Here is a 10,355-nt window from a genome sequence, read left to right as displayed (position 1 = left end):
CCCCTCCTCAGGGCAGGGGCAGCAGAGCCCCCGGACCTGGTACAGCTCCTCCTTGGTCACGTAAGGTTTTCCTTCGGAGCTCAGGGCCCGGAAGGCGCTCTCGATCTCCTCGCTGGACTTGACGTTCTCAGTCTCACGGCTGATCATGAACGCCATGTATTCTTGCAGGGAGACGTGGCCGTCCCTGGGGAGGAGCAAGTGCAGTGAGCAGGGAGGGCCACAGGAGCCGCGGGCAGCACTGCTTCCACGGCCTTCCCTGAAGCTCACCTGTTGGGATCCACGGTGTCCAGGATCGCCTCGAACTCGGGGTCGGGCTCCCCTTCCTCCACCATGGGCAGGTCGTAGCCCAGGGAGCGCAGGCAGGATTTGAACTCCTGGTGGTTCAGCCGGCCAGACTTGTCCTTGTCGAAGTGTCTGCAGCACAAAGCCGAGAGCTGCTCAGCACACAGGCCCCGCTGCTGAGCCTGCCCCCAGCCTGGGAGGGTGCGGGGCATACTCACTTGAACATCATGCTGAATTCTTTGAGGGCCTCCTCGGTCACCCCTGTTGTGTTCCTGGAAGAAAGTACAAGAATGGCGACGGGGCCCTCCCCCCAACAGCAGGTGACACGTTCTGTTCTATCCCAGTACACTGAATGCTGGACCCTGGGGGTGACCTGTGGTCGGTCGCGGGCCAAGACCTTTCTTCCCACAGCGCTCATGCCGCCAGCACCCGCCGGAGCCAGGGGCAGGTACCTGGCCTGGATCTGCTGCTCGAGATTGTGCTGCATGCGCATGCCCAGCTGGTCGAGCTGGTCCCACTGCTGGGCCAGGCCCACGGTGCTGTGCTCTGTGTACTTGTTGTCCAGGATCAAGGCTTCCTCCATGGCGGCCCCCAGGTCCTCGATCTTCTTCAGCTGACTTCTCATGGCTCGAATCTCCTGGTGCTTGCGCTGCAGGGGTGGAGGACCAAAGATGCATGGGACAGGGGCTCTCGCCTTGGCCACCAGGCCCAAGAGCCTCCTTAACAGTCCCCCTCAGTCTTGGCATTGCCACCTGCAGGGCTGTCTGGAATGGGAAAGGTGGGATGGAGTGAAGTGCAAGAAATCCAACGGCATCAGCAGAGGGAAAGACTTCCACATGAGTCACACCCGGGGGCAGAGCCTCGAGGGAACCAGTATGTACTGAGGACAGAAGGAGCCTCGCCCTCTTCAAGCAGGGCTCCCAGGAACAGCTGTCAAGGACAAAGGCCTTCTTCCAAGATGGGGATGAGGTCCTGGGCTGCTTGAAGCCAAGGGAAAAGGGGTATCCAGTCAGCCCACCTCATGCCCAACTTTAAACCAGGCAGGCCTGCTGGGGGTGGTCGGGTGCAGGGTCTTAGCTGGGCCAGAAGCCCTAGGGGCACTTACTTTGGTAGCTTCAAGCTGGGATTCGAGGGTTCCGGATTCTTCCACCATGCAAGACCTAAACACAGAAGCACCGTGAGGCAAGAGGGGCCTGACCGCAGCGCAAACTTACCTCTCTTTAGATAAACTGCCTGCAGTCTCGCATCCCTTTTATTAAGGAAACAAGACCTGTCTGCATTGGGAATCTTCTCCTACGCAGCCCTGGGAGCCAGGGAGGGCATGTACTATTTCTTCTGTTTCAGAGACGGCAAGGCTGCCCCATGTGGCCTGCCACCTGCTCAAGGCCAACTGTGGGCCAGGGCCGAGCCCCACCCAGCCTGCTCCCCACTCCCAGGCTAGGACCTTTTCTCATGTGGCTCCTCAGGCCCCGAGTTTAAGTTCCCCTATGGGAACAGAGAGGGGCTGCAGGCCTGACAGACAGCCTCCCTCTGGAGCCGTGGGGGAGGAAGACACCCTGTACAACGGCCACCCAGCAGACGGCAGACCTTAGGGAGGAGGGGAGGCTGGCAAGCTGACAGCCACCCCCCAGAAATCCCTGGAGTCTGCCACAGGTTCCTGAAGAGGGGAGCCACATTCTGGAGTGAGTGATGGCAATGGGGGGAGATGCAGTCAGATAAGCCCCCAGTCAAAGAAACAACTGGAGTGGTAAGGGAGCGTGACCAGATTTGGGTTTTGAAAGTGGTTCTAACTCTGCCCAAAGGAGGGAGGTGGCTGTGACTAAGGCCTGGATTCGGGCTCCAGGATCTAGAGACACAGTCAGCACCAGAGGCTCCTTCCAGGGCCAAGTTCCGAAGAGCAGGCGGGCCCTGGAGCCTCCATGTTCCCAACATAACACAGTGCGAGGTCACAGACAGCTACCGGTGAACGAAGACGACAAACGAGTCGGGGTTACGTGCAGGGACGAGCCACACTGTGCATGTGTCCTCGATGGGATTTAGCCCAGCCTCCCCTGGACCCACATTTGCCCCAGCCTACCCTCTAACACCCAGCGAGCCAGGGTTAGCTCCAAAATTCCCCCAAGTTCAAAGTGCTCTAGCAAGGCAAGGCACCAGGCTGCTCCTACCCCACAGATCAGACTCACAGTCACGCCACGTCCCCCAGGGAAAAGCACACCCCCAGGACCTGGGGGCGGGAGGCTGGGTGCTGGTGCAGTGGGAGGAGGACAGACCCCTCCTTCCCAAGCGGCCGAGGGCGGTGGGTTAGTCAGAAAGCGGAGCTGCCTGGGGAAGTCAAGAGTGCATCGGTAAAACCACAGTGAGGGAAGAAAAGAAAAAAGAGGAGAAGAACCTTCCAGACAGATCATCCCCAACTTCATACTGACAGACACGAATGACCCGCCGGTAGGCTATGCTAGTCAAAGAAAAGAAACCAAATGAATACACCACGAAGCGGAGCAAGAGCACACCGAGACAGACACACGGCCCAGGCTGGGCTGGCGGCGCGCAGAGCTGATGGCCCGCCTGGGAGGAGGCCAGGGCTGGGGAGGAGCCACATGGTTAGGGGAGCACAGCACCTCACGGAGACAAGACCGAGACCAGCAGACACAGCCACAGGGGCCGGGGATGGGGTTTCTGAGCTCAAGCTGGAAACTGGGACCACTAGATCCTGCCCGCTCGCCTTCAGCACACGTGGTGGGATCGGTGTGGGCAGAGTTCTCCTGCTGCTGCCTCAATGCCCCAGTCACCATCTGCAGAGCCTCAGTGTGCTGGCCTAAGCCACTGTGGTCCCACCAACCCTGGCCTTGACGGTGGGCCTGAGAGAGAAAGGTGCTTGACCCAGGCAGAGGCCAAGGCCTGGAGGAGGGGACCCTCCTGGGACTGGGCAAGACGGCCCTGCTCCTCTGGGGCTCCTCCTGAGCCCTGTCTCTTCATCACTCAGAGACCCTGGGCATATCTGCTTTCTGTGAGGGTAAATGATACTGTCCCCTCCCCTGGGAAACCTGGGGGACAGTCTAAGCCCTCATGGTGGCACTTGGGGAGAGGTCAGTGCACAGCTGGGGACTTACTGCACCAGCCTGAGCCCCTAAACACTGTCATCCCACTTCATGCCCGTGACCTCCTAGCGTCTGAATATGGTCCCTTTGGACACCTGGGGAAAAGAGGCAGAAGAGAAGTCCAGTACCATCCCAATGGCTGAATGAGCATGGGGATTCTCAGAGGCTTGGGCCTTCTGGCTTGGTCACATTCTCAGAGAACCCTCGGGGTCTGAACAGGAAGGTGTGGGTGGCCCCCCTCCCTAGACCGCAGGCTGTCAGGGACAGTGGGCTGCAGGGCAAGGCACACACTCCTTGTAAGGTGACGCAGCAAGGGTTGGGCAGGGGAAGTGCAGCCCCCTGGGCAGGAAGGCCCATCCTGGGATCCTCTGCAAGCCAGGCTACAGAGGGACAGAGGGCAGAGGGACAAGCACACAAAACACCACGTCAGAAGCCCGGAGAAATAAGAAGACAATATTAACCCATCGAGGAGATACGTTCTGCGGAGATGGGGTCCAAGCAGCCACAAGACAGGGTGGTGTCCAGACAGCAGCAACCAGGAGGCGGGGGAGAGAGGGAGACACAAGAAAGAAAAGAAAAACAAAACCAAGAACACATCAGTACCCACACTGCACCCAACCCTGGACCGTCTGCCACTGAGGTGCTGCTCGGGGCTGACCATGGGCCATGGTCCCTCCCAATCCAGGACATCTACCAACTTGATCTTTGGGAAAAGGACCTTCGAGAATACTGCTCTAACTCCGCCCTCCCCCGCAGCTCCAGCCAGACCAGGCACGCTCCCAGCTCTTCTTTCCTTATTCCCAGCACGCCTTCTGGTTTCATGCAAAGCTCCCTGCACCCTGGAGGTGGAGGCCTGGCATTCAGGCCCGGGGACCAGAGAGCTCCCGGGGCGAGCGCGGCGGGCAGGGCCGGCACCTGGTCTCCTGGATCCACTGGTGGAAGGCGTTGGCGTGCTGGGCGAACTCCTGGCGCAGTTTGTCATTCTCCTCCTGCCGGCGCTGCTCCTTCTGCAGCTCCAGCTCCCTTTCCTAAGGACCAAAGGGCGGGAGACGCTCCGTCATCCTGGGCCCTCCTTTGTGGACAGGGTCAGGACGGAGACGGCTCTACCCTGGGCAACTAAGCCGGGGGACGTAAAAGTTGAGAGGGGCCAGAAGGAATGTTCTGAAGCAGAAGACATGAAACAAGCGCTCTGGGGGTTAGGGAGGACTGCATGTTCACCTCAACCCAAAGATGACACGGGACGGGTGTGGGAGCCATGCGGCAAGCTGAGAACACTGAGTCCTCTGGCTGCTCGCCATCCCCTCCAGAGCTCTGGCAGGACGGGGAAGAGCAGTGACAGATCAATAAGCGGTGGGCTGCTAGCCTGACAGACGCGTGACTCCTGACAACCGAAACCGCGCTCCCCTCCCCGGTCTCATCAACTCTTTAGCTGCGGGCGCGGCAGGAGGGCGGGAGCTGCGGGCACGGGCACCTTGATGATCTTCTGCAGGTTCCTCCACGTCTCCTCCAAGGCCTCCATGGTGAACCAGGTGTAGGGGTTGGAGGCCACGCGGAAGCTCTTGATCTGGCGGTCCAGCTCCGCCAGCTGGTTGAAGTCGGCCTGGGCTGAGCTGAGGGAGGAGCGGAAGGCGTCGTGGGCCTCGCGCAAGGCTTTGATCTCCTCCAGGGAGTTGCAGCGCACGGGGTCTGTCAAGTCCTCCTCCGCGTTTTCAAACCAGCTGTTGAACGCAGAGGCCTTTTTGGCAAAGGTCAGGAAAAGGTCCTCCACCTGAAAGCAGAGGGGACAGTCGTGAGGGCTGGATGTGCCAGCCCTGGGCAGGAGGGCGGCTGGGGGGTGTGGAGCAGGAAAAGCAGGGCTAGTCCCAGGGCTCAGGGGCGAGGCAGCACGCAGTTTGCTTGGCATCTTTCTCCCACTTCTACTCCCGAGAGCCCTCGGTCTCCCTTCCCTTGCTACCCTTCTCTCTTGGTATCTGCAAATTCAGTGTGTCCTGGGTGTCTGACTGGCAGCCTCGTGAAACCGCCTGCCATGGTTTAAGTTGACTCCACACCACTGTACAGAGGTGATGGCAGAGCGTGGCGGATGGAAGCCGGATTTGCCCTTCCTGTGGGCTGGGCCAGCTGAGCTCTGCCGGGCCCACACTTACCTTGCGGAAGTGACTCTGAGCCTCCAGCAGCTTCTTCTTCCGGGTGGCTGAGTTAGCCAGAAGCTGGCTCCATCTTTTCATGAGGGAGGCGTGCCGGGCCTCAATGGCCTTTGACTGAATGTGCTTGGCGGCCAGCAGCTGGTCTTTGAGGGCGGTGATGTTGGCAATGCCCTCCTGCTGGAAGGCCTGCAGGCCAGCATCAAAGGTTTCCTGGAACAAGGAGCATCAGGTAAGCCAACCTGCGGTGACTGCAATGAGACGACGCACTCATTCTGGGCGTCTCAGCCAGACTGTCAGCCTGGAGTCCCCACCGTCCCGACACTCGCTCACATCTGCCCACTTGTCTGCATCTCCTTCAGACCAGAGACTACGGCAGCGCTTAGTCTCCACCAGCTCTCCAGGCAGACTGAGGCAGCAGGGCTCCCCGAACACGCCAGACTTGCCCCGCTACCTCTCCAGCCCCTCTCTAGAACGAGCGCCCTGCCTCTCCACCTGCCCACTGTCGGTCTACCCTTCATGAATGAGCTTAGACGTCATTTCCTCTGGGAAGACTTTCCCCGCCAGCCCTGGCCTGCTGGAAACTGAGTCAGACACCTCTTGGGTGTAAGTCCACAGCACGTCCTGCTGCCCTCAGTCCTGTGAGCACCTATCAGGGTGCAGCAGATGCCTTAGTCTAGAAGCTCCCCGAGGACCAGGACTATATCTTGTTCACCGCTGAATCCTTATGGTCTAATGTAAAACAGTCAGATGTCTCAATGAAAGACTCTGACCATCATTCACCTACCAGAAAATACTATTTAAGTAAATTTCAATCAATCAATCAACAAAGTGGCCAGAACTGACCTGTTTGGTGAGAAGAGTTTGGACAGAAGACAGATCTCGGCCATAATCATCCGTCTTCAAGCTGTTCTCCTTTTCACCTAGAAAACCAAGCATGGGAAATATAACCCCCCTTGTGCGTGCAGTGAGACAAATTAAAAAGAAAACCAAGGTACAGTATTATCGTGTTTACGTTTGAACTCCACTGTTCCTAACAGCAGCCTCTGAACCCACAGGAGCTGGCTCCTCCCCGCACCCCAGGCTCCCGGTCTCCATCTGTGCCATGGAGAGATGTGCTTCAGTTGCTACTCATGTGACAGCAGTTACCAAAGTCACATGGGTCCTGAAATCAGAATCCAGTTCCTCCTCGCCCGGGAGCTGGACCGCAGCCTCAACCTGGGCGGCCAGGGGACAGTGCCGACGCAGGCTAGTGGCTACTAGTGTACCCATTTTCTTCGTGGTGTGGCGTCTACTGCTTCTTTCAGCATCTAAGGGCCTTTGTTTAGCTGAGCCCCGCGCTGGCCCAGTGCCGGCAGCGCTGAGGCCCCGGCTCTCTGGCCTGCCCTGGTGGCGGGTTCTCTGATATGCCTGCATTTGATTGGTTTCTTCTCTGTAGAAGAAAACCAACTGCACAGGAAGCTGTCAAGCTGTGGCTCCAGAACAATCTTCCCGGCCCGGGAGGGTAAGAAACTTGGGACTCGCCGAGACAGCGCTTACCGATCCAGGACTCCACCACGTCAGCCTTCCAGTTGAACTGGAGGAAGGCTGAGTTCTCGTCAAGCTTCGCCTTCCTCTGGGAGGCAGCCTTCTCCAGGTCTGACACCTTCCCATTCAAGCACTTCATCTTTGAAGAGATGTTCTCCTCATGGTGATTGTTCTAGGCCACGGAGAGAAGGCACGCTCTGGTCAGCCTCACCTCCTGCTGCAGTCACCTGCCCTGCAGCTGCCCTGCCTGGGAAGGCTCTCAATTTCTGCAAGATGGGCCGTGGACTCCCCTGGCCACCGCCAGGGGAAGGAACAACGGGTAAGCTTCTCTAAGAGCAACACAGAGCAAGCCTTACAAAATGAAAACCCTTGTCTTAAAAAGAGGAATAACGGCAATTCCACGGATAGGAATTAATCTAAACAAATAATGAATAATGTGCTTAAGTGTTAAGTTACAATGATGCAATCATTAGCATTATTTTTGACAGCAAAAATTGGAAAAAGCCTAAACAATTATCACTTAAATAAAATACTATATATCCAAAGAATGGCTAGGATACATAGGCTGAAGAATATTCACAAACTAGCCGTCTCACTGGTTTTAAGAATAGAGCGTTACCCAGGCGTGCGTGTGCGCGTGAGGCGAGTCACACACAGGCCTCACTGACGCCTGTACACTGTGTGTCCAGCAAGTGGGCTCATCTTAGTTTATTTGTCCACAAGAGCAAAGAAACAAAGCTCTCCCCTGAACATGGATTTTAACTATTGTTACCACCTATGGCCCAAATCTCTAGTCTCAAGGCCAGGATCATTGGTGCAAATTCTGTGACGGAAAGTCTTATTTACTCATTATATGTGTGTGACAGGAAACTAGAGGTGTCAGAAAGCGTCTTGTGGTGACCAGCCCGTGACGAGCGGACCGATACATTTAGTCTGAACTTCCTACGTTAGTGACTGGACTTTAGTGCTGGTGAGAAAGCGCCAAGAGCCTTATTATTCGTTTTCTCCTGAAAGGGCTGTTGGAACAAAACAGACCTGGTGACTTTGACAGGTGCCTCTCTAACATCCTGTAGGGCAGCCAGGTTTTGTGTGATCCATGAAACAGGGCTCTTGTTTATCTAATGGGCATCTCACGTGGACAGACTGCGCCTGGAGGGTCAGGCGTGCAGCTCTTACTGTGGCCGTCTCTGCCAGCTTTATGGCGTCTACTATGACTGCTGTCCGTACTGTCTACTACCTCTGTAAAGAGCTGTATTACCTGGGAAATAAGCTAAGAGAGCAGCCATGGGGGGCGCCAGTGTCACAGAAGGACCAGCAGGGGTTCTCTGCTTCATCAAGGCAGAAAAAATAAACGCTGCAGATTAACTTGACTAACCGGCTTCAAGAAGCGGGAAATACCCAACTAATCACGTGACTGTCCTCCTCCTTACGACACCCACGAACCGACTGCTACCGGACCCCATGTGGCCTCTGTGGGGTGCGTGCGGCAGCTGTGGCACCGCCTGCGGCGTCCCGGAGCCGGAAAGGAGGGTCTGACCAGTGGGCCAGGCTCACCTTCTTAACAAGGTCTTGTCCGTTGGTGCAGACGTCGTTCACCCGGTCCTTGTGGACAGTGAAGTCTGTCTCGAAAGCTTCGTGTTTCTTCAGTAAGCCCTGGAGTGGAAGCAGCAAGGCCAGCAACTGAGAGCCCGGCATGTGCCCTGTGTGCCAGGTACAGGGGACAGTGGGGAACAGAACCAGAAAGTCCCTGCCCTCACACGCGTCACATTCCAGCTGGGACTAAGACAACAGACAGGGACGGACACAAGCAGGTAATCGTCAGGGAGTAGAAGCAGCGTGCAGCGAGGGTAAGCGGCAGCAGGTGGGCGTGAGAAGCGCGGTCGGGGAGCCCTTTCTGAGGGGTTGGCGCCCGCTAGCCAACCTGTAGCGCCCCTCTTCCCCTCCAGAAGACCACAGCGTGAACGCACAGCAAGCTGAAGATGAACACCCACACAACAATCCGAGCACATCTCCTATGGGACTTGCAAGTCTCGTCTTTTCCTCGGTATGGCTGACGCTCTGGAGACGACGCCCTTTGTGCTCGCTTCCAGGGGACTCACTCACCCCATCTAAATTCGACTAAACCACCCAGAGCTGCTGAACGGATGCTCACTGTGGGGAAGTGGCTCAGGGGCTACCCTGACTCTTGGAATGCAACTCTGCTTCCACAGCTGGTGGCACGGTTCAGGAACGTGTGACCACAGTGTGTAGCTCCTGCTATCAAGAGGGGAGTCTACTGACCCACCCTGGGACCCGGGGCTGCCTTGTGACTGCTCTGACAATGGAAGGCAGCAAGGACGATGTTGTGTAACACCTGCCACTAGGCCGTATGACCCCTTGCAGCCTCTGCCTTTACCTCTGAGGGCTGGTCTAGCCTCCGGAGGAGGAGGGAGGGGACCTGAGACGTCCCAGGTGCCAGCGCACAAGTGACGCCCTCCAGCTCAGTGCAGCTGTGTGAGGATCCCATGGGAAAGCAGCAGAGGGAAGGCCTGTCCACTCACAGACTCATGGGAAGTAAACTGCTGCTGGCTTCAGGGCTTTTACACAGCAGCAGTTACCCAATGTACTCAGGGAGCCCCTTAAGGACTGAATTCTGTCCCCCAAAGGATATGATGAAGTCCTAACACCCAGCACCTAGGAATGTGGAAATAAGGTTTCTGTGGAAGTAATCAAGTCAAGATGAGGTCATTAGGGTGGGCCCTAATCCAATATGATTTGAGTCCTATAAGAGGAGAGAAATTTAGGGCCGGCCCTGTGGCCGAGCAGTTAAGTTCACACGCTCCGCTTTGCAGCCCAGGATTTCACCAGTTTGAATCCTGGGTGCGGACACGGCACCACTCGTCGGCCCACACTGAGGTGGTGTCTCACACACCACAACTAGAAGAACCCACAACTGAAAAAAATAGACAACTGTGTAACTGGGGGAATTTGGGGAGAAAAAGCAGACAAAAAAAAAAAGATTGGCAACAGTCGTTAGCTCAGGTGCCAATCTTTAAAAAAAAAAAAAAAAAAAGGAGAGAAATTTGGACACAGAAACACCAGAGAGAAGACATGGGAAGACACAGCCACGGAGGGAGACAGCCACGTGCAGAGAGGCCGAGCCTGGATTCATGCTGCCACAAGCCTAGGAACGCCTGGGGCCGCCGGAAGCTGAAGACACAGGAAGGTCCTCCCCTAGAAGTGTCAGAGAGCAAGGCCATGTCTACACCTTGATTTCAGGCTTCTAGCCTCCGGAAGTCTAAGAAAGCAAATTTCTGCTGTTTGAAGACAC

The 10,355-nt window shown here is 56.7% G+C and overlaps 1 protein-coding gene and 1 long non-coding RNA gene across 44 annotated transcripts in view; one reads left to right on the top strand and one right to left on the bottom strand.

The window, feature by feature from the left end:
• The window catches only part of SPTAN1 (spectrin alpha, non-erythrocytic 1), a 64,800-nt gene that overhangs the window by 747 nt on the left and 53,698 nt on the right, over positions 1-10,355 (bottom strand). For 16 of the 43 annotated variants that reach the window (XM_070596762.1, XM_070596770.1, XM_070596802.1 and 13 more), the window contains 12 exons: positions 8,600-8,698; positions 7,058-7,217; positions 6,365-6,441; positions 5,522-5,731; positions 4,849-5,145; positions 4,293-4,405; positions 3,839-3,856; positions 1,388-1,442; positions 735-931; positions 501-554; positions 268-414; positions 37-184 (listed from right to left, as the gene is read on the bottom strand). In XM_070596762.1, coding sequence (XP_070452863.1) covers positions 37-184; positions 268-414; positions 501-554; positions 735-931; positions 1,388-1,442; positions 3,839-3,856; positions 4,293-4,405; positions 4,849-5,145; positions 5,522-5,731; positions 6,365-6,441; positions 7,058-7,217; positions 8,600-8,698 — 1,575 coding nt within the window. Of the gene's footprint in view, positions 1-36; positions 185-267; positions 415-500; positions 555-734; positions 932-1,387; positions 1,443-2,671; positions 2,735-3,838; positions 3,857-4,292; positions 4,406-4,848; positions 5,146-5,521; positions 5,732-6,364; positions 6,442-7,057; positions 7,218-8,599; positions 8,699-10,355 lie in introns of all 43 variants that reach the window. The other 27 variants (XM_070596774.1, XM_070596780.1, XM_070596789.1 and 24 more) reach the window with 2 other exon arrangements.
• On the top strand, positions 7,216-10,142 carry LOC139079746 (uncharacterized). The gene is made up of 2 exons (XR_011533658.1): positions 7,216-7,364; positions 7,912-10,142. It is a non-coding gene; the product is annotated as an uncharacterized lncRNA (long non-coding RNA).

The sequence above is a fragment of the Equus przewalskii genome, chromosome 26, assembly GCF_037783145.1.
Source record: "Equus przewalskii isolate Varuska chromosome 26, EquPr2, whole genome shotgun sequence".
In the NCBI taxonomy this organism is placed as follows: domain Eukaryota; kingdom Metazoa; phylum Chordata; class Mammalia; order Perissodactyla; family Equidae; genus Equus; species Equus przewalskii.
The sequence above is the reverse complement of the archived record's forward strand: the minus strand, read 5'-3'. Positions and strand labels throughout refer to the sequence as shown.